Source organism: Drosophila mauritiana, chromosome X (assembly GCF_004382145.1).
Source record: "Drosophila mauritiana strain mau12 chromosome X, ASM438214v1, whole genome shotgun sequence".
NCBI lineage: Eukaryota > Metazoa > Arthropoda > Insecta > Diptera > Drosophilidae > Drosophila > Drosophila mauritiana.
The window spans coordinates 11161095-11187948 of record NC_046672.1 but is presented as its reverse complement, the minus strand read 5'-3'; the positions used below and the strand labels follow the sequence as shown (position 1 = coordinate 11187948).

At 41.2% G+C, this 26854-nt stretch overlaps 5 protein-coding genes across 31 annotated transcripts in view; 3 read left to right on the top strand and 2 right to left on the bottom strand.

Moving 5' to 3' along the window:
* The first annotated feature begins 10 nt into the window (after positions 1 to 10).
* Positions 11 to 1878, top strand: LOC117147492 (odorant receptor 10a). 2 transcript variants are annotated; one of them, XM_033314393.1, is made up of 5 exons: positions 11 to 877; positions 966 to 1153; positions 1213 to 1502; positions 1556 to 1708; positions 1803 to 1878. In XM_033314393.1, exons 1-5 carry the CDS (start codon positions 249 to 251, stop codon positions 1851 to 1853), a joined length of 1311 nt encoding a protein of 436 aa, XP_033170284.1. In that variant the 5' UTR covers positions 11 to 248; the 3' UTR covers positions 1854 to 1878. The 2 variants fall into 2 exon arrangements, with proteins under 2 accessions (XP_033170284.1, XP_033170285.1); XM_033314394.1 differs by lacking the exon at positions 1803 to 1878 and having other exon boundaries at positions 1213 to 1500; positions 1556 to 1667.
* Positions 1879 to 1992: 114 nt separating this feature from the next.
* On the top strand, positions 1993 to 4675 carry LOC117147493 (gustatory receptor 10a). The gene is made up of 2 exons (XM_033314395.1): positions 1993 to 3221; positions 4424 to 4675. The coding sequence occupies exons 1-2, from the start codon at positions 2154 to 2156 to the stop codon at positions 4580 to 4582; spliced, it is 1227 nt and encodes a 408-aa protein (XP_033170286.1). The 5' UTR covers positions 1993 to 2153; the 3' UTR covers positions 4583 to 4675.
* Positions 4676 to 4878: 203 nt separating this feature from the next.
* On the top strand, positions 4879 to 6217 carry LOC117147494 (putative gustatory receptor 10b). Its single transcript, XM_033314396.1, has 3 exons — positions 4879 to 5118; positions 5177 to 5899; positions 5958 to 6217. The coding sequence occupies exons 1-3, from the start codon at positions 4879 to 4881 to the stop codon at positions 6114 to 6116; spliced, it is 1122 nt and encodes a 373-aa protein (XP_033170287.1). The 3' UTR covers positions 6117 to 6217.
* Positions 6218 to 6446: 229 nt separating this feature from the next.
* Positions 6447 to 8041, bottom strand: LOC117148165. The gene is made up of 3 exons (XM_033315431.1): positions 7821 to 8041; positions 7561 to 7755; positions 6447 to 7497 (listed from the first exon to the last, which is right to left on the bottom strand). The coding sequence occupies exons 1-3, from the start codon at positions 7894 to 7896 to the stop codon at positions 6476 to 6478; spliced, it is 1293 nt and encodes a 430-aa protein (XP_033171322.1). The 5' UTR covers positions 7897 to 8041; the 3' UTR covers positions 6447 to 6475.
* A 617-nt stretch (positions 8042 to 8658) lies between these two features.
* LOC117148162 (disks large 1 tumor suppressor protein) overlaps positions 8659 to 26854 on the bottom strand; it is a 39180-nt gene continuing 20984 nt past the window's right edge. For 6 of the 26 annotated variants that reach the window (XM_033315405.1, XM_033315397.1, XM_033315403.1 and 3 more), the window contains 14 exons: positions 23482 to 23505; positions 21967 to 22518; positions 21209 to 21905; positions 19894 to 19981; positions 19623 to 19836; positions 19134 to 19547; positions 18971 to 19073; positions 17974 to 18048; positions 16968 to 17012; positions 15060 to 15140; positions 12455 to 12604; positions 12078 to 12360; positions 11925 to 12016; positions 8659 to 11846 (listed from right to left, as the gene is read on the bottom strand). In XM_033315405.1, coding sequence (XP_033171296.1) covers positions 11740 to 11846; positions 11925 to 12016; positions 12078 to 12360; positions 12455 to 12604; positions 15060 to 15140; positions 16968 to 17012; positions 17974 to 18048; positions 18971 to 19073; positions 19134 to 19547; positions 19623 to 19836; positions 19894 to 19981; positions 21209 to 21905; positions 21967 to 22518; positions 23482 to 23505 — 2925 coding nt within the window. In that variant the 3' untranslated portion in view covers positions 8659 to 11739. Of the gene's footprint in view, positions 11847 to 11924; positions 12017 to 12077; positions 12361 to 12454; positions 12605 to 15042; positions 15141 to 16967; positions 17013 to 17973; positions 18049 to 18970; positions 19074 to 19133; positions 19548 to 19622; positions 19837 to 19893; positions 19982 to 21208; positions 21906 to 21966; positions 22519 to 23481; positions 23506 to 26854 lie in introns of those variants that run through there. The other 20 variants (XM_033315416.1, XM_033315422.1, XM_033315421.1 and 17 more) reach the window with 15 other exon arrangements.

The window sequence follows — 26854 nt, the reverse complement described above, 5'->3', positions numbered from 1 at the left end:
AGTCCGATGTCCGAGTGTCTTAATCTTGATTTGTTTGTATTTTGATTACTGAAATTAGCGGCTAGCGCTAATTGATGCATTAGCTCTGATTGCGACTCGTTCCCGGCTACTTGTGCCTGTCGTCCAAGTGGAGCTCACGAATCAAAGGGAAATCAAGAAGGTGACCCCGACCGTATGCACCACTTATGCAAAAGTTACTGTTCTAACTTTGGACAAACTTTCACCGAATAACAAGTCAATTAGCTTGGATGCAAGACTTGTTATGGAAGAGGGTTACAACTACTGGCTATATAAGGAGTATTCCTTGGCAGGATGTCGCTCACAAAGTTATGTCCACCATGTCCGAGTGGTTTCGCTTTCTGAAACGCGATCAAGAGCTGGATGTGTACTTTTTTGCCGTGCCCCGCTTGAGTTTAGACATAATGGGCTATTGGCCGGGAAAAACTGGTGATACGTGGCCCTGGAGATCACTGATTCACTTCGCAATCCTGGCCATTGGCGTGGCCACCGAACTGCATGCTGGCATGCGTTTTCTGGACGGACAGCAGATTACCTTGGCACTGGAGACCCTCTGTCCAGCTGGCACATCGGCGGTCACGCTGCTCAAGATGTTCCTCATGCTGCGCTTTCGTCGGGATCTCTCCATCATGTGGAGCCGCCTGAGGGGCCTGCTCTTCGATCCCAAATGGGAGCGACCCGAGCAGCGGGACATCCGGCTGAGGCACTCGGCCATGGCGGCCCGCATCAATTTCTGGCCCCTGTCGGCCGGATTCTTCACCTGCACCACCTACAACCTGAAGCCGATCCTGATCGCAATGATATTGTACCTCCAGAATCGTTACGAGGACTTCGTCTGGTTTACACCCTTCAATATGACGTAAGATGATCTCAGATGCATCTAGTATGATATGCTGACTAACTTGACTTACTATATCCTATGCAATTATATCATTTAATGGCAATAGTATGCCCAAAGTTCTGCTGAGCTATCCGTTTTTTCCCCTGACCTACGTATTCATTGCCTATACGGGCTATGTGACCATCTTTATGTTCGGCGGCTGTGATGGTTTTTATTTCGAGTTCTGTGCCCACTTATCAGCACTCTTCGAAGTGCTCCAGGCGGAGATAGAATCAATGTTTAGGCCCTACACCGGTGAGTGGGTATGCAAAAGTTCCAAGAAAATATTTAAACTATTCCATTTATTCTTGAAGATCACTTGGAGCTGTCGCCAGTGCAGCTTTACACTTTGGAGCAGAAGATGCGATCAGTGATCATCAGGCACAATGCCATCATCGATTTGACCACATTTTTTCGGGATCGCTATACCATTATCACCCTGGCCCATTTCGTGTCCGCCGCCATGGTGATTGGATTCAGCATGGTCAATCTCCTGACACTGGGCAATAATGGTCTGGGCGCCCTGCTCTATGTGGCCTACACGGTTGCCGCTTTGAGCCAACTGCTGGTCTATTGCTACGGCGGAACTCTGGTGGCCGAAAGTGTGAGTTCGGCGATAGATTCTATGCTATAGATTTCAAAATCGTTTGCCCATAGAGCACTGGTCTGTGCCGCATCATGTTCGCCTGTCCGTGGCAGCTTTTTAAGCCCCAACAACGTCGACTCGTTCAGCTTTTGATCCTCAGATCCCAGCGTCCTGTTTCCATGGCGGTGCCATTCTTCTCGCCATCGTTGGCTACCTTTGCTGCGGTAAGTTTCTTCAGAAGAATGGTAAAAATAATAACAAAGAGGAAGAAGAATTTATTAAGTTCATATTAATCAATTTAAACCCACTCTCTTGCAGATTCTTCAAACTTCGGGTTCCATAATTGCGCTGGTTAAGTCCTTTCAGTAAATTGGTAATAAATATAAAGTGCTGGTATTTTTCTAATTTAAATTAAGTTACTTAATTTTAAGGGAATAGCTAAGTTCTATTCATTTCCATATAACCATATTTCCTATGCAATAGAAACTTAGCAGGAGATTATCTATACTTTTCCGAGCCTACCATATCGGCCATCTCCAATAATCAGGCGCTGACTGCACCACTCCATGTCCACTGTACCCACTTTCAACCCACTTCCCAACTACACTATACCCCACATCACGCAACTAAAAAGGAGTTGCTCAGTTTGCTGGGTGAAGCGGACCCGGAATGACATCGCCGGATGAGCGCAAGAGTTTCTGGGAGCGACATGAGTTCAAGTTCTATCGGTATGGACATGTGTACGCCCTGATCTATGGACAAGTGGTGATCGACTATGTGCCCCAAAGGGCGCTGAAACGTGGCGTTAAGGTGCTCCTGATTGCATATGGTCACCTATTCAGCATGCTGTTGATTGTGGTATTGCCCGGATATTTCTGCTACCACTTTCGCACCCTAACTGATACCCTGGATCTGCGTTTGCAGTTGCTGTTCTATGTGAGTTTCGCCAATACGGCCATCAAATATGCCACCGTAATTGTGACCTATGTGGCCAATACCGTGCACTTTGAGGCCATCAACCAGGGGTGCACCATGCAGAGAACGCATCTGGAGTTCGAGTTCCAGAACGCTCCACAGGAGCCCAAGCGACCATTTGAGTACTTCATGTACTTCAAGTTCTGCCTGATCAATCTGATGATGATGATCCAGGTGTGTGGCATATTTGCCCAGTACGGCGAAGGTGGCAAGGGTTCCGTTAGCCAGGTGCGAGTCCACTTTGCGATCTACGCCTTTGTGCTGTGGAACTACACGGAGAACATGGCGGACTACTGCTACTGGATCAATGGATCGGTGCTCAAGTACTACAGGCAGTTCAATCTCCAGTTGGGATCGCTTAGGGATGAGATGGATGGTCTGAGACCCGGTGGCATGCTGCTCCATCACTGCTGTGAGCTGAGCGATCGCCTGGAGGAGCTGAGACGGCGGTGCCGGGAGATCCACGATCTGCAGCGCGAGAGCTTTCGGATGCATCAGTTCCAGCTGATCGGACTCATGCTGAGCACGCTCATCAACAACTTGACCAACTTCTACACCCTGTTCCACATGCTGGCCAAACAGTCGCTGGAGGAGGTCAGCTATCCGGTGGTTGTGGGTTCGGTCTACGCCACGGGCTTCTACATAGACACCTATATTGTTACGTTGATCAATGAGCACATCAAGCTGGAGCTGGAGGCGGTGGCTCTGACCATGCGGAGATTCGCAGAGCCGCGGGAAATGGATGAGCGACTGACCAGGGAGGTGAGCCACTAAAAAAATAAAAAAATGTATATAAAGGAAAAAGTTAATCTACATACAAGAGTACGGATTTTGACCAAAATATTGGAAGTAATGATCCAAATACGGATTGCCATACCTCGTTGAGCTCGTAATTTAATTCCCAATCGATTGGGGTTCAAAATTTGGAATTTTAATTTTTTGCCATTTTTCGCAAATTTTGATGATGTTACCCCTTACCGAAAATGCGAAAATCGACCCAAAAATTAATTTTTCAACATCCTTCAAAAAGTGATAGGGATAGTTAGTAGTGGTAATTAGCTGCACAAAACAGTTATTCTTGTGATTTTATGACCATTTTTAGACAAGTTATGATAAAAACACACTTTGTATAAATCGTATATTTGCCCAAAAGTCGTTTTCCAGATTTAAAGGAATAAAATATTTGGTTTTTTGGCTAACATTTCGGAAATAATAATCCAAATATGGATTGCCACACCTTTTTGAGCTCGTAATTTAATTCCCAATCGATTGGCGTTCGAAATTGGAAATTTTAATTTTTTGCCATTTTTCGCAAATTTTGATGATGTTACCCCTTACCGAAAATGCGAAAATCGACCCAAAAATTAATTTTCCAAAATCCGTCAAAAAGTAATAGGGATAGTTAGTACTGGTAATTAGCTGCACAAAATAGTCATTCTTGTGATTTTATGACCATTTTTAGACAAGTTATGATAAAAACACCTTTTGTATAAATCGTATTTTTGGCCAAATGTCGTTTTCCAGATTTAAAGGAAGAAAATATTTGGTTTTTTGGCTAACATTTCGGAAATAATAATCCAAATATGGATTGCTATACCTCGTTGAGCTCGTATTTAAAATTCTAATAAAACTGTATTTAAAATTTGAATTTCTATTTTTTTGCCATTTTTCGCAAATTTTGATGATGTTACCCCTTACCGAAAATGCGAAAATCGACCCAAAAATTAATTTTTCAAAATCCGTCAAAAAGTAATAGGGATAGTTAGTAGAGGTAATTAGCTGCACAAAACAGTCATTCTTGTACTTTTTTGACCATTTTTAGATTACTTATAGCATTTAAACCTTTGAGTTGTAGAGTTGAAGCTCCTTTTTTCCACTACGCTTTATTTTATCATAGACAGCCGGCTTTTATTGAATCTTCAGAAGTATTTACTAATTTAATGAATTGTTTACATCTCGTTCAGATAGAACACCTTTCGCTGGAGCTGCTCAACTACCAACCGCCCATGCTGTGTGGACTTTTGCACCTGGATCGCCGATTGGTGTACCTGATTGCTGTCACCGCCTTTTCCTACTTCATAACTCTGGTGCAGTTCGATCTCTATCTGCGCAAGAAGTCCTAGTTAGTTCTCAATCAACAATAATCACAACAAGCCGAATTTAAAATGCTTAGCTTTGATTTTTTTAAGTCTAGAAAATGTTTAATAGTTATAGAACCACAAATACTTGTTCCTAATGCAGCTGAATAAACGCGTTTAACTAATGGCGTTGAAGTTTCTTCTCTTGAATGAGGTGTGTCCTTTGAAGATAGCAGTCCAATTGTACATATGCTCAGATAAGGACATCAATGGGTGGTCGTTGTGCCACTTTCGGGACGATGGACGATGGCATCGAGCCAGCCAATTAGTTGCCGGCCACCATGCGAGTGGGCAAGTTGTGCCGCCTGGCTTTGCGCTTCTGGCTGGGATTGGTACTGGTCCTGGGATTCTCCAGCCACTACTACAGTCCCACTCGACGGCGTCTGGTTCACTCGAGAATTCTGCAGACATACGACTGGCTTTTGATGGTCATCAACTTGGTGGCGTTTTACGCCTACTATAGATACGCCATGACGTATTTCCTGGAGGGCATGTTTAGGCGGCAGGGATTCGTGAATCAGGTAAGAATAAATCTGAGACTATAACATACTTATCATATCAATTGCAAACAAATTGCAGCTGTCCACTTGCAACGTATTCCAGCAGCTACTGATGACAGTGACCAGCACCTTATTGCACCTTCTATTTGAACGGCAGGTGTGCCAGACGTACAACGAGGTGTCCACTATTTTGGAGCAGGACCTGCAGCTCAAGGAGCACAGTCGCTTCTATTGCCTGGCTTTTCTGGCCAAGGTCTACACTTTTTTGCACAACTTCAACTTTGCCCTAAGTGCCATCATGCATTGGGGCCTGCGACCCTTCAATGTTTACGATTTACTGGCCAATCTGTACTTCGTCTACAACTCACTGGCCAGGGATGCCATTCAGGTGGCCTATGTTCTGCTGCTGCTCAATCTGTCGGAGGCACTGCGTCTGAATGGCCAGCAGGAGCACGGCTCCTACAGCGACCTCATGAAGCAGCTGCGCACACGGGAGCGACTGCTGAGGATTGGAAGGCGGGTGCATCGCATGTTCGCCTGGCCGGTGGCCATAGCCTTGATTCACCTGGTGTTCTTCAACACGGCCACCATTTACCTGGGCTACACCATGTTCATCCAGAAGCACGACGCCTTGGGCCTGCGTGGCAGGGGCTTGAAGATGCTGCTCACGGTCGTCTCCTTTTTGGTCATCCTTTGGGACGTCGTGCTCCTCCAGGTCGTTTGTGAAAAGCTTCTGGCCGAGGAGAACCAAATCTGCGCCAGTCCAAAGGATGTGGCTTCTTCCAGGACAACATACAGACAGGTGAGAAAATTATATAATTCGGATAAGTTATATTAATTAATACTTATTAATTTTCTAGTGGGAAATGTGCGCTTTGAGACGAGCTATTAGACGATCATCGCCAGAAAACAAGGTTTTGGGCATGTTTCGAATGGATATGCGATGTGCATTCGCTTTGATCAGCTGCAGTTTGTCCTATGGCATCATAATCATTCAGATTGGATATATACCAGGCTAATTTAACCATTCCAATCAATCCAACCACTCAATCAGCAGTTGGCTTCACTTAAGCTAATTACCAGGATAATCTAGAGGATTGGATCTCTGGTGGTATGAAAACAAAACTCGGAGCTAATAGATTCATTGTACGAAAGACCGTGAAACCAAAAGGTATTAAGCTAAGCATAAACGTAAGAAATAAATATAAATTGTGGCACAAAGTCCAACGTTGCTATGATTTATGTTTTAATTTTATTGCAAACCAATGGGTTGAGTTTTCAAATTAATTTAGGCATAAAGCACAACAAACGTTATAAATTTGTGGAATTTCTAACAGGTTCTTTTTTTGATATATAAAATAGTTTGAAGCATGTGATTTCATTGTGGCAAATGTTTAGCAGGTCCTCCATTGGACTTGGTCGCTGGTTTTCTTTTCGGTGCCTTTGAGAAGATATCCGGATTTTCGACGAAATTATTAATCTGCTCAACCGACAGAACCTCCTTCTTATCGAGCACTTTTGTGAGAAAAGATTTGGGATCGACAATCAAGGAGTTCATGCTCAGATCTGTTGGCTTGGAGGATGTGGCAGGATTTGTGGATTGGTTTATGAAACCAAATTGTGTGTTATCCTTACACCCGATTAACTGCACCTTTTCCGCCCTCAATCGATCCAGGCGCCTCTGCTCCTCCTTCATGAGACTGGCGGCTATATGCTGAGAGTTGGATTTGATTTGGATTTCCGATTTCTTGGTGCAGCGAATGCGCATGTGGTAGGCTTTGGAGGACTGCGGGTTGTCAGTGCTGGCGAAGGAATCAATGGAGCTGCCGCAAGGATGCAGGCCATCTACGTCCAGCTTGGTCTGCATCCTGGAGATCCTTACATCCTTCACCTTGCAGGGCTCCTCGTGACCGAAATGGACCAGGGAAATGGCCTTCTTTAGCAATTGCACCACCGCCTGGACCTCCAGTGGCCGATGTTCCGGCACCATGATCTTTGGATCGGAAACAGTGAAGTCATCGTCCGACTGCTGCCTCTTCACTTCCACTTTTGCTTCTTTCTGTTTCTCCAGTAGCTTTTTGACCCGCTCGTTCAACATCCTGGCCTCCGATTTTCGCACCATTCTCTCCATATTCCTGGTCCTCATCGCATCAATTACCAGCTGCGAGGACATCATACGATCCCTTTGCGTCATCTGAAGAATCTTAAGCGGTATGGCGGAGCTCGATGAGTGAGAGCCACTGCAATCCTGGGATAGCATGGTCCTGGCCAGCTGCTCCTCTCTTCGCTGCGCATTGTGTAACCGCAATGTTGCTGATTTTTCAAACGGAAGGCGTCGCTTATGCCTCTTCGTCCTTTTGTCCTGGTCTCTCACCAAAGGATGCAATCTTACTAGGTTAGCTACCATATGTTTAAGCTATATTATTACCAATTTCAATCAGTTTAGATCTTTAGAAGCCCTACCATTTGGATGTGTGTTGATCCTAAAAGGTGTTTGTCCTTCGGTGTATGAGATTCGCTTGCTATTGGGCTTCGGCTTATTTGGGTCCTGTCTGCGGGGTTCATTGCCACCGGAAGTACTGCTCGAGTTATTCCTGGTCAATTGCATCAGGCGTCTCCAGGGACTCTGCGCGCAGATCCGCGTCTTGGCATCATCATCTGGTGAGGATTAGGTACAACTTTTGTGAAATATTCTACAGGATTAACAACCTAATGAACCCTACGCATAAGACGACATTGTCGGGAGCCGCAAAGCTTCAAGATCCACCTTATCCAGTCCAACTTGATGGTATAGGCCATTGCCAACTGTAACTGAAATGCAAAAGGATTAAAAAGGAGAACAGAAGGCGAATTTTGAGACCGAATTTCACGATGGCTTTCGAGTCGAGTCCATTATATAATTTGGAAGGCAAGCCCAAAGAAAACGACATTAGATATGACGCCTGCCCAGATAAACTGTAAACAAATGTTAAATATTTCTTGATCGATTTTATTATATACTTTCATAATACAATGAAAATAATAGCCAAACACAATGAGATTCAGCAGCAACCTGAAAAGTATGCTACAAAAAAGTGAATACACTCCTCGTCAATTTGCTAATATCTAAAATCAAATTCATGATAACTAAATAATGAAAATGCCAGGCATATGATTACGTATTTTTATTACGGTTTATTTCGAGTGTGTTTTTGGGGTGTGGGCGAGTGTTTCATCCGCTGATGAACAAATTACATTTGACATAACACATAATGAAAACGCATTTGAGGCCGAATGGGGTCTCTTATTTTGTATCTCGCACATGAACATGAGAGTATTGTACATATGTTGGGTGTACTTGTGTGTTTTTGCCCATATATTCTTTTGTATCAACCCAATTCTTAAACTCATTACTATCCATCGATTTCCGTTTTGGTTTTAGCACTATCGTATATATATATGTATAGCATATATAGCTCTACTGCCGATCTGTTCGCGAACTTCAACGAAATTGAATTTGATTTACTTTCTTTACTGATCGCTAAGGCTAAAGATTCCTTCTTCTTTTTCTCCTTTTCCTAGTTTTTCATGGTTGGTATGACTAGCAAAAAACGATTTCCTTGTTTTTTGTTTCCATGCGGGGTGGCAGTGGGTCAGGATGTAAATGTGATGTAAACGGGATGTACATAAGTGTGAGCGGAAACCATACGAAAGCTGCCCGTACATGTGTCTATGTGTGTGTATATTTTCATCGAAATTCGATTCGATTCGACAACAACAACAACAAAAAGAAAAGGCACAATTTTGATGAAACGCTTTCCCATGCTTTGTATGCGCGCGCGTGTGTGTGGTGGATAGGATATACATACATATATATATATATATACATATATATATATATCATCTGGGACGAAAAGGTTATACATTTTGTATCGTACTTATTTTTGGGTTTTTCTTTTTTTTTTGTTTTTTGAGAAAAGAAAGTCGCCCTTCTCAGCCGCTCCTGGGCCTCTAATTTAAATATATATTTTCTTTATCTAGTTGATAATTGCTTGATAGTTAGTTCTCGAGGGTTTCATGTTTGGTAGTAAAATCTAAGGCTAGTTGGAAAAGTGATTTGAATTTGGTATAGGTTTTTCGTTCACTGGGGGCCTCGCTGTCGGAAGAACCGCATGGAAAATGGGCCTTAACCAGTGATTTAAATATTTTTGTTTGAGCGAAAAAAAATCACTTGCTACGAATAGTCACCCTGTTTAAGCGGTTATCTATAGTTAACTCCTCTGCACATCGTTTAATGTTAGTTAATGCAATGCTTTCCGTATGCTAGTTGGATGTATCAAATTGATTAAGAAGTTCGATTTTTAATTAGTTTATTACACTTAGAGTTCCTCAGCTTCTTCGTTTTTTTTTTGCTTGTTTTGTTTTCTTTTGCTTTGTTTAGAGTGGAAATTATTCGCATAGTTTTTATTTTGTTTTCCATTGTTTGTCCTTTTTGTTTTAGGTTGTTTATTAAATATAACAATGCTCTCGGCGCATACATTGTGAAAATTATAATGAATTTGTTTTCTCTTTATTCGTATAATAGTTATATGTATATATTTTTGAAATAATATCCATAGCTGCTGCTGCTGTGGCGTCGTCGACGTTTTTGCAATATACAAAAAATGTAATTAAAAAAAAAATGTTTTAAGTAGTTCGTAAGATAGCGAGCACTAGAGATGAAGAGTTAAAAAAAAATATAAAATATATGCATATTCGTATGAATTATAATGTTAACACTCAACTTGAATTTAGCTAAATTTTTTTCGAACAAATTTCGTATGTTGGTTTTTTTGTTTTTCATTTTCTGTGCGTTGGCTATAAATCGTATATTGGTTTACATAAATTAATCAGCAAATATATGTATAGTTATCTAGTTTGAGTTGATCTCATCTCCAGCTCTGCTTCTCCATCGTCACTTCCTTAATTATTTATTTATTTGCTTTTGCAATTCGATTTGTCTGTTGTGTATAAAATTAGACCGCAACGGTAGTCCATGTGTGTGTGTGTGTGTTATTTATGGGTTTGTGTGTATGTGTGTATTATCTACATACTATATTTGTTTTATAGATTGTTAAATATACAATATTTTACTCATTATATAGGTTTAAATCAACGCGACAACAAATTCAATTTCTCCTTTTCCAATCGATTGCTGTCGTAGTTTACATTATTATGCGGATGTTTTCTTTTTATATAGTAAAATGACTTTGTGTCGACGATCTTCTGCGGACTATGGGCTAAATGGTACAGATATAGTATAGTAAGTGGATGTGTGAATGAATGTCCGTGGTTCTAGATGCAACTTTTCCGCTAGTTACTAGTGTTAATCATACGCATGTTTATTGATTTAATTTTTATCCGTTTTATATATCGTTCTTGTTTGTTTAAATTTTGTGTTGCTTTTAGGCAAAGGCGAGTGGGAAAAATTACATACATCTAACAACAAATGCACCAACGTTTTTCATCATCTCCATCGTTATTAGCGTCAATATTCATCAATATATATATTTATCATTATCATTAGATCGTAATCGTAAATCGTTATCGTCATTGTCTGACTTTCCACTAGATCCGCAACCGTTCGCATTCGCATTCGCATTCACATCCGCATCTGCATCTGCGTCCCGTCATCGTCGTCATTATTCGTAGTCAGCTACTAAACATTGTCGTACTTAAAGTTAACCACCATGCAATGCAATGCACTTGTGCCTCAACATCACTATCACCGGCAAAACATCGGTGTGCATGGGTGGGGTGCCTGTGCCTGCGCCTGCATGTTTACATATTCATATAGGTCAATATATATCAAAAAAACACATTATCGTCAACATAACTAACTCGCTATAACTCTTGGCTCTCGTATATAAACATCAACATAAACAAACAACACTCTAGCGCTTAACGAACTCCTGAAAGCCCTCATCTTCGCTCGTCTCTATGCTTTTATAATCGGATCTTAGTCTATATAAGTGGTGTATACATACATATATATATTGATATATATATATATATATATATATATATATTTTATATTATATTTCTTCTTTTGTTTATATCCAACTTTGTTCTAACTAAAAACTATACACCTTTGTCCGCTACAGTTTGAACACCCATATCTCATCTCATATGCCATATGCCATATGCCAAATGCCAAATGCTTTGCTCTGATGTTCGCTCATTTTCATCATCGTCTAGCTGGTGGATGTACGTTCACCTAATCTACTAATCGTACACCAATGAGTGCATCCAAAAAAAATTGCTTTGGACAATTTGCTACATTAAGTTGGCTGCTGCGGCTGCGTCGTTATAAATTTGTTCTGTCTGTGGTCAAGTTGGTTAGTTCAGGTCCGTGGTTACGTTTCCGTATCCGTTTTCATTTCCGTTTCCTGTCGTTGTCAGTGTTGTTGTCGGTGTGGCTGCTGCTGTGGTTGCTGTTGTTGTTGTTGTTGTTCTTGTTGTTGTAGTTGTATTAGTATCTGTTGTTACTGTGATGCATCATCAGTGCGGCGTCTTCTGCTGCGGCTGCTGATTTGTTGCTGCTGCTGTTGCTCCTATTGTTGTTCTCGAGACCGGTCGACATCGAACTCGAGGCGGCAGTGTCCAAGTTGTGGTGGCTGTTGGTCATAGAGATTCCTTGGAAGGTACCCAAATGGTTGGTCCCGACTGGGACCAAATCATCGATTTCACTTTGCTGTAGATCTCCTCGATGGTATCGCCCTGGACAACGCCTGTAGTTCGGTGGCAAAAAAAAGAATAATCATAAGATATCATATCTATAAGATGTTTCTATATTATCACGACCATACCCGTAAAGTATTCGCCGAATTCCTGCTCCATTTTAATCGCCCGCTCGTAAGTCTTCTTGGCCTGCTCCTCCGTCATGCGACGATTCATTTCCCTGTGAAAACAAAACCATTAACATGGGAAATCTTTAGTCGCTGAACCAGCGGATAACCTACATCACTGAATCCACCGACTTGGGCTTGATGAACACGGCGACGGGATACAGCTGGGCCACTTGGAGTCGCTTGATGGCGTTCCCGGACACGTCCAGGATGCAGTGTTTGCCCTTCTCTGCCACTTCGCGCACGCTGGCCACCGATGTGCCATACAGATTGTCGTTATACTGTCCCGCCTCGATGAACAGATGGTTCTGGATATCCCGCTCCATTTGCTCGCGAGACGATACAAAGTGGTAGTCCCTACCATCCACCTCGTACTCCCGCTTGGGTCGGGTGGTGTCTAAATGGAAAGAAGCATATGTTGCACTTGGTTAAAATATCGAAGTATTTGGGGGCATCATGAAAAGTCATAATGCACATAATGCACTACTTACGTGGCACACAGGAGCCGAACTTGTCGGGATACTCTGATATAAGGTCATCGTTGATGCGATCCTTCAGGGGTCCCAGAATAATCACCGGACGCGTGTAGTTGATGGACAAACGCTGTACGGCCTCGTAGGACAACACGTTCTCCTCGGAAGCTGGAAAGTAGGGTAAGCATTTGGATTAGGACCTTGACGTGCAGGTGCTCTACATCATCGCAAAGTGTTCTAAATGAACGGGAATCGGAGGGGGGAATGGAAGGTGGGAATTTCTGTGGGACAAATATATCTTGGGTATCGGGGAGTCTACAAACAAACTTCTAAATCGGTCTATATTGCAATTGGAAGTTAATATTTAAAGAGATCCGTAAAGATCAAGGCATGTCAGTTAGGATTAGAATTAAATGTGTATACTATGGTTAATTTCAGCTAGTTGGCAGTTGCTTTCTACGAAATTTAAGGGTTTATTGGAAAGATTTGTATCTCTAAATTAGGTTCGTTAAAAATAAAGCTCTCGCACACAAAAATGTACAACAAAATTTCAATTGATAATATTTTCCGGAATGAATTGGCAAAATAAGAGAGTACAAAATCAGTCAATACTTGTCAAGTTATACTTTTTTACTTATCAAGCATTCACTGTGCTTGGTGGATAACTTAAAAATCGAGCAGAGGAAACATTCGAAGGAAATAATGCTCAATGTTCAATCGGGTTTCCTAAGAAGGAGTCACTTAAAACTTAAAGGTACACTAAAATGATGTGAAACGTAGTGTCGAAATCAATCGAAAACAAATCCAAATGTAAATGCAAAATGTGGAATGGTAATCAAAGCTACTACACTTATGTATGTCTTGGGTCGTATACATATATAGGATATAGAAATGATAATCATGATAAATAGTAGTACATAGAGCAGGCGATCTACGAGCAAACAGTTTACAGACTTGTCTTGCATGGTTACATACTACATACATGACATCATGATGTTACATACATGGCACACAAAAACATTGGACAACATGAAATCAAAATCTGTGTGTCGATTGTTGCGAGTGAGAGTGGTATAATTATGTTTAGATCATTAGAACTAGCTTAGGTGATTAACTTGTCTTTGGTTGAACCCAGGAGGTATGGGTTTTCACATATCTTTTGGCTGCTGAGGGGTTTTTGGGAACGCAGTCGCACTTCTCCTTTACCAGGTGGTGGGTTATGGGATTTACTCACTTGACGCCTTGCAAAACTCACAGATCAACACACTTTGGGACTCATTTACAGAGACACGAACGTTGAGCGCTACGGGTTGGATTAACAACTGATCGATTAAGCCAAATAAAACTCCCTCGATTTGTACAATTCCTTTATTTCAGTTTCACTTCTGGTTGGGTTTGTGTTTGGGTTTCATCTTAACCCGCAATTAAAATTCACAATTATCTCTGAACTCTAAGACGAAAGGTTTTCGGGGGAGCGGTTTTAAATCTGATTGAATTCTTTCAAACAAAAACTCTGATTTTGCGGTGATTCGGTTGGGGTGGCACATGCAGAAGACACGACACACTATACAAGCATTACATGAAAACATCAACAAACCAACTGAATTTGAATCGGTCTAGAACTCTATATACCTGCATATATAGAGAGACGTGTGTCGACGAGGGTGAGTGGGTGTGTTTTTGGGCTAACTAAGAAAAGGACTGGGACAAACAACTATCCAGGCAGAAGGAGAAAGTGTACTCTAGGCTCAGCTCATTCGGGTGGGGATCGGATATTTTCCACATCCATGGGTTAACTTCTGTTACTGCTCGGGTGATGCTACGCAATGTGGCAACCAAGGAAAAAAATAACAAGAGAAATAGGCAAACGATAGGGGGTGTGGAAGTGTCAGTTGTGTGATTCTGGTGGGTTCACATAATTTGCTATCATCATTCGATTCTACGCAACTATCAACAATTCACAACAGTTGAAGAACTTATAAACAAACTATAAGGTCTATTATAAACAAAACACGATGTGTCCGAGGAAGTTTTATGGATGGGCTTGAAAATTCACTTAAATCTCGAAGACAGTTTGTATGCAGCATTTGCATATGGTTTTAAATAATATAAAAACAATTGTTCAACTAGCAAGAATGGAGTTTTTGGCTTAAAGGTTAATACTCCGATACACGAAATGAATTTAATGAAAGGAAGAAAAACCAAATCTACTAAAAGCCTTTGCAGAATGTTATTATTCAAATAGATTCTCTTGGAACAAAGCGCCATAGAGATGGATAGATATGTAGCAGAGAAAGAAACAGATAGACAGTGATGGAGTGAGACAGCTTGAGTGAGAGACAAAGCAAGAGATAGGCAGAAATCAAAGAAAGAACGAAAAATATAAACAAGAGGAATAGATTTTGCAAAAATTTGGTTTCTTTGTATTCATAACTAAATATTTAACTTTCATTCTTTCGTTTCTTTTTAAGTAGAAGAAAACATAAGCTTTGTTGTATTTTTCACTAGTATTACAAAAAGAGAAGAGACTTGTTGCTTTTTTTTTTTTTTTTTGCTGTTGATTCTTGTGGTTGTTTTGATTTTTATTTTTTGTGATTGTTGGTTGTTCAGATGCTCGACTTACGATAGTCAGCATCATTATTCTCCAAGTAGATCAGAGTTATCTGCTCCATATCGGGTAACTCCACCCTGTAGATAATCTCGCCTGAGCAGTGATTAGTCGATAGCGATGATAGCGTAGTTTTAGAAGAATTTAGTAGTTGGTTGTTGTCGCAGTTCGTGAGCGCATGGTTATAACAAATATATATGTATACAGAGATATATATATCGGTGGTCATATTGTTGGTTTCAATTTTTTGTTGTTCGTTTAGTTTGATTGATTTGAGAAGTTAAATATTTATATATAGAGCGATATTGATATGTGTGGTATGGAATTGTGTGTATTTAGAACAAGAGAAAATATTGTGAGTTAAACAGAGGTTTACAATTAAGGATTTGTGTGTAGTTTCGGTGTAGTTCCATCAAAATATATAGTTCGATATATATTTAGAAACAGAGAAACAGAGAGCGAGAGAGATGGAGTGACGTTGCGTTTGCGTTTTACGCACAGTTATAAATCGGTAGTAGATATAGTAGTAGAATAGTAGTAGATTCGAACGGTAGTAGATGTTGTTGTCGTTGTTGTTGAAGTAGTTGTAGTTGTTGGTTGGTTGGTTGGTTGGTTGGTAGTAGTTGAGTAGTAGGCAAACAACACAAGAATTCAAAGTAGTTCACAGACACAGGGGTTAAATGTAAAAGAAGAACAAAAATACCAAAGGATTAACAACAAATCGAAATCGAAATCACCATTTACTCATGTCTTGTACTGTCTGTCTGTGACTGACTAAGAAATAAACAAAAAAAAATGGAACTCGAAAAGTTAAATGAGATATTTGAGTTTGGGTTCTTAGTTGCTAGTTCCTCTCCTGTGTACGAGTGTGGTTAATTCGTGTGCATTCCGAACTGAGAATTGTCCAAGGAAATCTTTACTTCGGTTGTCTGTATCTGGGTGGTGTATCTGTATGATGATCTGTTCTGTATTCACATCAAGTACGCCATTCCAGTTACATTTATATGTACAGTATATATCGCATCGAGTGTGGCAACATTGAAACACGACGTGTGATTGATACAAGCGCATAATAATAGAACAGCAAGTTGAGATCGAAATGCTATATAGTTTGATTTCTGTCTGCATGTCCGTATATGTATGTACACACTATGCAATGTGAACAACCAGGGGGATCCAAAGTATTAACTTAAAAGACGAACAAAAACCCCTACAAAACAGAGATCTTTTCCCTGGAAGATCATCGTGGTATTGTAAGAAGGTTCGATGTTTGGTCTTCCTTTTGTGTCGAGGGCCAGATTCAGATTCAGATATCCTATGCAAATCAGACGTACTTCCGATTTAACATATGTACTTCCTTTTTTTAATTCCTTTATACATTTAGTGTACATTTAATGGACATTTACATGCATATGATAGAGTTCTTTCGAAAGATACATTTTGGCGATTCAGTTATTCCGCAATAGTCTTGCGGAGCGGTTATATATATGGAAGATAATGAGCTATATATATTTAGAGAATCATGGCATGTATTTATAGCGATAGAGAGTGATGTACGAGTAGAGATCGCCAGGTACATGTGATGTACAGATGTATATATGCAAATAAAAAGCGCTGAAAACCAAAATCTCTAACGGAACCAACGAAAAATCAAGGAACAGTAATCACGTGTGATGTCTTGATGTATGCATGTATGTAAATAGGTATGTTATGTATGTATATATGCAGGTAAGTGGTTATTCGCATGTGTTTCTGCTGAAACTGTGTTAGTTCGTACAGCATTTCTATGTATGAAAATCGAAAGTTAGCATGGTTAAATGTATGTTACGTCTTTTTTTATGTTCAGTGGATTTACTCAGATATATAGATAGATTGTTATGTATAAGTAGATATGTTGGTAAATTGATCTGATCGAGTACATACCTCCTTCAGCATTGGCATCGTCTTGTGTGTAGCAAAGCATAAAGGCTAGAAAACGAAGAGAAAACAAACGAGAAACCGAAAGGGAAGAGAAAAGAGAGAAAACAGAAGAGAAGAAATCGAAAGAGATATGTTTGGTCAGTTTAAAACAGAACAGCGGTTGAAATCGGTTCATTTGAGTAGACACAACATTATATATTATTATAATTGGTTAAAAATGTGATCTTGAATGGAACTTATTGCATCGAATACCATTAATTGATTAGCTTAGAAGTGTAAGCTTTATGTTTTATATGCAAATAAAAAAAGTATGTAAGAACCATTCAAGATGTTTGTAAGTTTTAACAACCATCAAAATGTTCCTTCTTCTTCTGTATGTATTATAATAGGAACAGGATGGCAAGAAGTTTAAGGTTGTTGCTGGTTTTTCAAAAACTGTTTAAAGTCGTAGTGATGTAGATATTTGATGAAAGCAGCTGGACTCAGAAATTTAAGGTTGGATATTTTTTTGATAGAGAGAAGAGCGATAAGAAGATAAATGTACTGTCAGTAGAGAGTTGCGGGAGGAAAAGCTTTTTAAATGAACTAAAGAACGAAATCAACTTGGTTTCATCTCGATGGGCTGTGGATGATGTATCGTAAGATGTACATTGATGTAAAACGTGCAACCCTGCCGCTGAAGAACACTCTTCGGATACAGATACAGTTACGATTATCTTTAGCTTAATCCAAGACTATATACACGATAGATGGCCATGTGCTATATAACTCCCCGCGAGGACTAACTGTTAGTAAGATCGTGTGACTATAGCTTACTGTCTAATATGTGTATGGGTGTGTTCGTATACAAGGTGTTGTTTATGTGTGTGTGTGTGATTGTTAACCAAGATTAGACCATCTGAGAAGCCCTGACACCTGAATACATTTACAAGCGGATACATCTCGACATTTATACCGCCAGCTTCGGCTCTGTTTGGAAACCTTTTCACATGACATGGTTGGCACTTACGTTGCGGTTCATTCGACTGGTTGTTGTTGACATTATTGATGTCAATCTCGCTGGTGCTGCTCACAACTCCATTGGCTAAACATATAGTTCGGGATCGGGGCACACACAAAATAATACAACATCCAACATCCAAGCATATCGAATGGGACAGGAAATGTGTGAGTATGTTTATGTTTCAGTGTGGTTGATTCGTCGGTTCGTCGATGGATCCGATCGGTTCATCCAGAATTTGGTAAATGTGGGTAGAATGAGTGTTTGGACATCACGGATTTCGGTTGGGAAAACATATGAAAATAAACAGTAATGTAAATCATATAAAATGCATAAAACAAAACAATAAAAAATCGGTTGGGTCAATGGGTAAGTCTTTTCAACCAGAAACATCAAACGAAACATTTATCCAATTTATTTTAATAAATTAAAAACTTCAACTCAGGAGAAAAAACAGAACGAAATGGGACAGGAAGAACTTTAAGCTTTTGATGACTATTCTTATCAAATGTTTCCTGTGTGTAAAGAAAATTTGCATCTTTTCATGCCCACAAGTTACAAAGTACTTAACGAGTTTTCTGAATCTTATGATACGTACACGTAGGATGATTAACTTATAAACATATGTATATTACGGCATGAAAGACTTAACTATGAGAAATCACCATTGGATAGAAAAAAAGAACAGGATAAGGACTTTGACAGTGAGTTTTAGGTGACCTCGCGATAGATGTTTCAACGACATTTATAATCTCCTTATCTCCGTAAGCAGAACAGACACAAACACAAGTCAATCAAACACCCGCCCAAAAGCACACACTCTCATTCAGACAGAAATTCAGTAGAGAAAGTCTTTGAGCCTTAAGCCTAGGACTAAACCAAAAATCGCCTTGAGTTTGAGTTGCTTGATGTTCTCCCATTATTGGCCATCTCCGAAGAAAGAGCGAACGATTGAGACTGTGAGACAGAGTCGGACTGCTGGCTTCCCTTGACTTGGTCTACTTACGCTCTTGGTCGCTGCCATCTTCATTCTTCTCATCGCGACTCTTCATAAACGGAAATTTGCGCGAGAATGTGAAATTCTTTTTCTTTCGATCCAATGTCGATTGCTGTGAGATGGCAAATACGAATGGTTAATAAGATAACATTGTAAATATGACACCACTCACCTTATCCAGATTATTATTAGCTGCCGCATGTCCCTGGAACTTAACGCTGCGGTCCCTAGCTCGCATTTTGCGCTCCCAACGCCTTTTCGATGGTACAATACCGATTTGTTCGTCCTCGTTGTCGCCGAGAACTCGTCGTGCCTGCCACCATTCGTCGTCGGAGGCATTGGTCACGTGCAGGATATCGCCGTGCTTGAAGGGCAATCCTCGCGAGGGCAATCCATCATCCCGATTCGGATCGTAGTCGAACAGGGCGCGCACATATAGCGATCGCTTCTGCGTGGTGCGCAGCAGCGTTCCCGATCCGCCGGCACCGAGGGCAGCCTGTTGTTTCAACTCTTGGATGCGTGCCTCGAAGCGGTTGTACTCCTCTGGGCGGTACTGCGCCAACAGGGTCACCACACCGCCAGAAGTCTGATATAATAATAATAATATTTCATTAATTGTTCGATTTCGATTGAATTCAGGTGAAATTTCACTTTGACTCACCTTGAGCGCCTGGGCTGCCTCTTCGTGGGTGGCGTGCGTGAGGTTGACATTGTTCACGCTGAGCAGCTGGTCGCCACGCTTCAGCTCCGAGCCGAGATCCGCTGGACCGCCGGCCAGGATGAAGGACACATAGATACCCTGGCCATCCTCGCCGCCAACAATGTTGAAGCCCAGGCCCTGCGGTCCCTTCTGGATGGTGATGGTGCGCGGTTCTCTGTGAAATCGAGTTATTAAATATATTTGTTTACAGAAAAGTGATCGAGCCACTCACCTGGTTATATCCTCGGTGCTGACTGCGCGTGGAGTTCCTGGTGGAACGGCGGCTAGGACATTTGTAGAGGCGTATCGCGAGCCGGGCTCTAGGTTGTTATCAGAAATTTTTGATTTTGGTTTAGGTTTATCGGTCGTTTTTGTTGCACATTGAATGGGAGTTATTGTTATTATTATTATTATTATTAAGAAATGACAGAGACAGACAGATAGATAAAGAGGGAGACAGAGACAGAGATAGAGAGAGATAGATATAGAGCGGTTAATAATGCCTTGAGAAATAGAATGCTTTCTTGCGGTTTCAGCGCGTCCAGAATTGTCCAGATAGAGAGAGACAAACGCAAAAGGGACAGAGACAGCTGGCACCGACGAGAAAGAGAAAGAAACTGTTTAAAGTAAAAGACTGCGACAAAAACTGAGGCCAACGGAAACAGAAACGGAAGACAACAGAACGGAAACTGAAGATTGCACTTGTTATCCCCGCCACAACACAAACACACACTATACACAGGCATACACGAGATCCCAGGCACACCAATACCGCTTAATATCACCTTAATATACAGCACAACAAATCAACACAAAGATCGCTTGATCAGACTATAATGGTCTGATCCAGAACACAACTCTAGAACACTAGGCGCAACTTTGGAGGGCGGGATGTTCAAATCAACAGCATGGCGGTGGAGGAGACTACAGGGGAAGGCGGGAGAGCAGCTTCCAGCGTGTGAAAATGAAAGCCATCTTTTCTAGAGCCTCAAATTAACGTGGCACAGCAGCAATAGCAGTAGATATTTTTGGCCGGAAGAGGAGGGAAATATTGGTATTGGAGCATATATACGAAGGAGCAAGGATTGGGATGATTGGAGAGTAAGGAATTGGACTCGCTTCAAGTGCCTTTATTAGACCATAGATTCCATAAATGCACTCGAGCGGTTCCAAAACAAATGCACCAAATAGTTTAACAATTCAGATGCAAAAACGAATTGGCAATTAAACACAGATAAATAAAGATACAATTTCTCAGGGCATGAATTCAAAAAGTATTAATAGGAAAAGATGCACAAATGCAAGGTGAGAGCAACTGTTCAAATTAGATAGTCAAACAATAGCAATCATAAATCATAAATCATACCAAATAAAATGTTAAAGAAGAAAAAGAAAGGAAACAAAGACCAGAGATGAGGGCCCAGCACAAGTGCATTTATGCAAGGAGATCGCAGGACCTCCGATAAACACACTCGACCGGGACATTGATGAGCATAAATTAGTTACAACAGAATATCGGTTAAATAATAAACAAATGAATCGCTTACGGCGCGGCTGGGGTGATTGGGATCGGTTGTTTGTTTGATTGGATTCGACAGGCAGGGCGGGCATGGAAGCATTGTTATAGAAGGAGTTGGCGGGTGGAGATGATGCTGCTGCTGCTGCTGCTGTTGGTGTTGCTGCTGCAACAGTTGCCGTCGTGCTGCTGCTGCTGCTACTGTTGTTGTTGTTGATGCTATTAATGTTGTTGATATTATTGCTGTTGCTATTGCTATTGCTATTGCTAATGCTAATGCTGCTGTTAGCGCCAAGCGACGGCGGCAACTTGCTGCTACTGTTGCTGGCTGTGGCCGTGGCCGTGACTGTGGTGACTGTGGTGTTGCTGATTGTGTTGTTGCTTGCAATGACTGATGCAGATGCAGATGCATTTGCTGCTGCTGCTGCGGCTGCTTGTGGTGAATCGACAACCGTCTGTCCCATACTATTTAGCGCACCTGTCGACTGCGAATTGACCATCGGCGTCGCATGCTGCTGCTGATGCACCTGACTCTGGCTCTGGCTGGTGGCCAACTGCGATTGGGACTGCGACAATTGTTGTCCGGATGAAAGGCCTCCTCCTCCGCCGCCGGACGCACTGGTGGTCAGGTGCTGTGTCTTTCCAATGATTAGCGTCACCTTGTCGGTGATCGACTTCAACGTGGCCACCGCCAGTTCGTGCGTTACGTTCTCCAGGTTCTTCTCGCTCTGTCGGAAGGATATACAATTATCAAATTGGTTGCTAGCAATCAAAAGGGAATGAACCTACCCCGTTGGTGCGCACTGCAATCAGCTTATCTCCGATGGACAGACGTCCGTCCACCTGCGCTGCTCCGCCGTCCATCAACTTGGTCACATAGATGCCATTGTCGCCGGGGATGTGCTGGTTACCAATGCCGCCGGCAATGGAGAAGCCCAGCCCCTTGCCGCCCTTGACCAGATCGATTTCGATGACCTTCGGTCCGCTGGCCGCACTATCCCGGGCATCTCCTGCCGCCGATCCCGCTGCCGGGGTGGTGGCCGTTCCACGTTTTCGCTTCACATGCAGCTTCACGACATTGCCCGCCTTCTTGAGGGCATCCACGGCGGAGGCATGTGGCACATCCACCACGGACACATCGTTCACCGATACGATGATGTCGTTGATGCTCAGCCGTCCATCGGCGGCAGCTGCTCCGCCGGAAATGAGCTTGGTGATGTAGATGGAGGTGTCGGTGCCGATGTGCGGATTATCCGTACCGCCGGCAATGGAGAAGCCCAATCCGGAGTTGCCGCGCTCCAGCTGAATGTCCTCGTATAACCAGCTATCATCGCCATTCACCTGGAGGAGATCGAGGGTCATTAAAATGGTTCATAAAGAGATTAGTTGCTTGGAAATCATTACACAAGGAATACATAGTTTGAAAAATGCGGGGTGAGTGAGTGTTTTTTGTGGTAATGATGAAATGTAATGAAAGCTGTTTTTATTATGCGAGTACATACATGAATAACACAAATATCAAAAATGTTTTATGTTTATGCATAAAATAATCATATGAAAGTTGATTTACGCTCCAAACATTTATGGAATTTATGAATGTAAACCATTGTTTAAGTTATTTCATAATAAAATCTTGATCGTATCGAACTTTTTCCAAGACTATATACATATGATCTTACATAGTTGGGTGGGTAATAGGTATGCATTTTTTGAGTACCCATTGCACCCAAGTTAAATACACAAATTGTTAATTACATATTTACATGGGTGCTTCGTTAAGTCACTTTCTTTAAAACAAATGCAGCAAGCGATTTACTTGTTTCAGTTGTAAATTGCTTGGCTATTGCTTGAAATATCTAGAAATACGACCCGAAAAACATTATTTCGAGCTAATTTCAAGAATATGCGCTTCTCAGCTTTTCAGCGACTTGTGATGTCATTGCATGGATAATTCAGTTAGGCGGCGAATACATAAAACAACATGAACGGAGACGAAACACACGACGATCACACAATTGAATGCAAATGCAGTTAAGACGACGACAAACAACGTTGATTTTTTGGCCCGTTTCCATTTTCGATTTTACTACATATTGCATGAAGTTGGGTGGAAATACATATATGATGATTAGCTATTTATAAACATGGGATCTTTTAAATTAAATCTTATATACATTTACAAAAAAAACCAATAACAAGTTTAAACTATCTTTATATTTTTGCAATATGAAGTTGAATTCGACAATGGCAACAGGTGGGTTAAGGTTCTAATCTCGTTTTGGATCCGTCTGTTGTGTGGCTTACCTTTGTGGACGATGCCTTGTGGAGCTGTAGAAGGTGATGAAAGTGAAAGAGAAACGTTTAGAGAGGATGCCCAATTGGTTCGGTGACTCATTAGCATACGGTATTAACCCTACAAAGCCCCCACGGCCGCACCCCCGCCGGAGATGGCGAATCGGTGTCAATGGCATTGGAGTCTCGAAATATCTTGAATTAACTGGGCCGTGCAGCCAAAACTCTCGTTGCAATTAACAGGCGACCAAAAAAAATAAAAAAAACAAACAACAAATGGATGAAAAGCAACAACTGTGCGCTAAAAATGGCAAGAAAAACCACAGCTTGCACAACCCGCAGCGATCTTAGTGGGTTAAGGGGCGGGGGGAGGGGGTTGCGGCATCGTTAAACGAGTTCAATTGATTAGCAGGCCAGTGTAAATGAATTCATCAAGCGGCGACGACAGCAACATTAACCCCAAGAAGCTGTACATTATGCACTGCAAAAGTGGGAGTCGCTCCAAGCCTCCTCCACCCACTTAACCCGCCGCAGCCCCACCCATAAATTCCCATATCGGACGCTCTTGTCTAGCGAAAAATTGCCAATTAACCCTGGGAGTGGGTCAAGTCAAGTATACGCCTAGGGAGCCTAAGCAGGCGGGCTAAAAATATTAATATATGCTCTTTGGGTTAATCGCTGGAGGATACTTCGTGCTGCAGCTACAGTGGTGCGTCGCTACAGGCGATTTCTTTCGCTTCTGATTACAATTAACGATTATGATAAGATTAAGCATATGTAAAATAGTTGAAAAATCTCTTTAGAACTCATAGTGTAACTGAAGGGAACATAAAATGCCAACAGATTAACGCTAACCCATTCACATTTCATGTAGCTTAATGTCTGTAATTACAGCTAAAGACGTGTTACATCTGCGAGAAACCCATTAGCGGGCAAACACTGTACGCGGCCACTTGGGCTAACAGGTTCGTGCCGCTTCTGCTTCCGCTGACAACTCTGGTTACACTTTTTCCAACCCAAAAAGAATTATAAAAGAAGAAAAATTACATCATAAAGTTAACAATCGGAACTCACTTAATTCGGTGGGGTAGGAATGCGGCGGGGAGGGGGCGCCATGGGCGTGTTGGGACAAACACACATACAAGACTTTGAGCCAACTAAGCTCCAAGCAAAAAACAAAAAAAAAATCAACAAAAAACCCAAAGAAAAAAACCTCAACAACAGCACGCTATATTAACGGGGCCAACGAGCTACAATCGGTTTTTTTTCTCCTACTTCTACACTTTTTTTTCGTAGGCCTTGTTTTTTTGTAAAGTTGCACACCCTTGAAATTAGTAGCTGGCACTAAAGCCAAATCATATCACATACTATATGGAGCGCTTATCTTATCTATGATAAACATATGCTTGGGACCACAAGCACACTGAAAATGCGGAAAACCGAACCGCAGACGATAAAATTCTTAAGCCATTGTAAGAAAACCGAAGAAGAATTCCAACTGCACATGGAATTTCGTTACTTAAGGAATAGAGATGCCATAGTGTCGTAAGCACAAACGCTTAAATCAAATGAATCATTAAATTATAGTCTATTTAAGTGCCTATTCGATTACACGCGTTGCATGCAAAGTGGTAAAATGAAATCTAATAGGCAATGCAATGGAAAATTCTAAACGAGCTTTTCAAGGCCTAAACGGAATAATGGGAATAATAGTTAATAGTACCTAGTCATGTTCAGGGCAGATTACTGCAATGCCAAAAAATAAGAACACATTTCAAATATGTATGTGATCAAAAAAATGTATAGCTCATAATTTGCAGTATTTTTAGTTAGCAGCAAACAGATCATAAAGACAGAAAAACCAGAGACCCAATTACTAACGATAAACAAATATGAGTCACAGGAGAAATGCGTGAGAAATCCGTGGAAAGAAGTCAAATCTATATATGGTTATGGCCATAAAATAGTATAGACTAGTGATACCTATGTCACATAAAAGCAAATATTATAGCATAACCATATATGTATGTATATGTACATACATAGCTGATTAATAATCCGCAAATAATCCACGGCCAGTGAGAAATTTGAATGCGTCAAGCTGCGTTGCACTTCATTGATCAAATCGAGTATAGAAATGTTGGCAAAATGCCCAGGGGTTTACTGTATGCGATCGGACGTGACAACGGATCGTGGTCAAAACACCTGCGAGCGAAACGAAATATAAACGGAAATCCAAAGCCATATTACAATATTGTATTATTCCGGCCACACGGGGAGCGGTGGGTGGTACTAAAATTATGGTTCAATATGTAAACTTGTCCTTCGCGTCCATTTGTTGTTGTTGCTGTTGTTATTGCCGACAGACGCGTGATGTGTTTATAAGTTTTTGCGGAAAAATCGGGTGAGATATATATATACTGGATGCACAGGGAAAACCACCTTTGATTTAAAAGTGCACATTCGGGAAAATAGTCTTTTTTGTAATAACAGTTGGAAGTGATCAATTGATCTGCTATTAAACTTGCTCTACTCTGGAATTTATTTTTCCAACATATGCAGCCTTCTTATTTAGCCAGTTTCCACTGTAAATTCCTTTGTTTTTGTGGGTGGTAGAATTTACGAAAATAAAACGGTTTCTGTCAAAAATTAGAAGAGCGAACGAGATGGAACATCGAATTGGGGACAACAACAACAAGTACGCCTGTGCGGAATATTAAGGGCAGCAACTACAAGAGTGGTGAGAACAATAACAAATCCAACAAGAGAAGAACCGTTGATCGGAGCATTAGAAAGAGACGAAGGAAAGTCTTTTTTCTTTCTTGTACTTTTTTTTCTGCGATGGCAATGCAAAGACGCTAAAATGTTGACAACGCACCTAACTGTGTGAGTGTGCGCACAGTGGTGGGCAAAAATATAGAACTTATTCAAAGTTGCGTACAAAAATGTAAATACCAACCAATAGGAATAATATAGTCGTTATAAAGAACTTTTTGCACAATTGAATTTACAACTTTTGTACAATTTGCACATAAATTAAAACCATTCTTAAAAGGTAAACAAATCCTAGAAGCTGCGTAAACAAATACTAAAATGCACGAGGCGTAAACAAATCCAAACGGAAGTAATTGAAGTAAATTTGCCACTAAAAGCGTGCCCACAGCTGTCCGAACACTTGTGTATCACTATTGAATGGAGGAAAATCGGCTAGCTTTCAGTCCGACTGCGAATTTGATTTGAAAACAAGAATGAACACTATAGTCCCTATATAGTCTCACGACTATTAGATACCTTTAACTCAGATAGTGAAGCTCTAGATAGATTGAATGTAAAACAGCTTTTTGGTCAGATTTACTTGGCTAGTGATCCTGATCAAAAATATATA

Bases quoted from the DNA above. Each gene is read 5' to 3' on its own strand.
- LOC117148165 (XM_033315431.1), bottom strand. From the start codon at position 7,896: ATGGCCTATACCATCAAGTTGGACTGGATAAGGTGGATCTTGAAGCTT. The intron at 7,756-7,820 runs GTAGGGTTCATT...AATCCTCACCAG, and splicing joins CCGACAATGTCGTCTTATGC to ATGATGATGCCAAGACGCGG. The intron at 7,498-7,560 runs GTAGGGCTTCTA...AACATATGGTAG, and splicing joins GATCAACACACATCCAAATG to CTAACCTAGTAAGATTGCAT.
- LOC117147494 (XM_033314396.1), top strand. From the start codon at position 4,879: ATGCGAGTGGGCAAGTTGTGCCGCCTGGCTTTGCGCTTCTGGCTGGGA. The intron at 5,119-5,176 runs GTAAGAATAAAT...AACAAATTGCAG, and splicing joins GGCAGGGATTCGTGAATCAG to CTGTCCACTTGCAACGTATT. The intron at 5,900-5,957 runs GTGAGAAAATTA...TTAATTTTCTAG, and splicing joins CCAGGACAACATACAGACAG to TGGGAAATGTGCGCTTTGAG.
- LOC117147492 (XM_033314393.1), top strand. From the start codon at position 249: ATGCAAGACTTGTTATGGAAGAGGGTTACAACTACTGGCTATATAAGG. The intron at 1,154-1,212 runs GTGAGTGGGTAT...TTATTCTTGAAG, and splicing joins AATGTTTAGGCCCTACACCG to ATCACTTGGAGCTGTCGCCA. The intron at 1,709-1,802 runs GTAAGTTTCTTC...ACTCTCTTGCAG, and splicing joins CGTTGGCTACCTTTGCTGCG to ATTCTTCAAACTTCGGGTTC.
- LOC117147493 (XM_033314395.1), top strand. From the start codon at position 2,154: ATGACATCGCCGGATGAGCGCAAGAGTTTCTGGGAGCGACATGAGTTC. The intron at 3,222-4,423 runs GTGAGCCACTAA...CATCTCGTTCAG, and splicing joins ATGAGCGACTGACCAGGGAG to ATAGAACACCTTTCGCTGGA.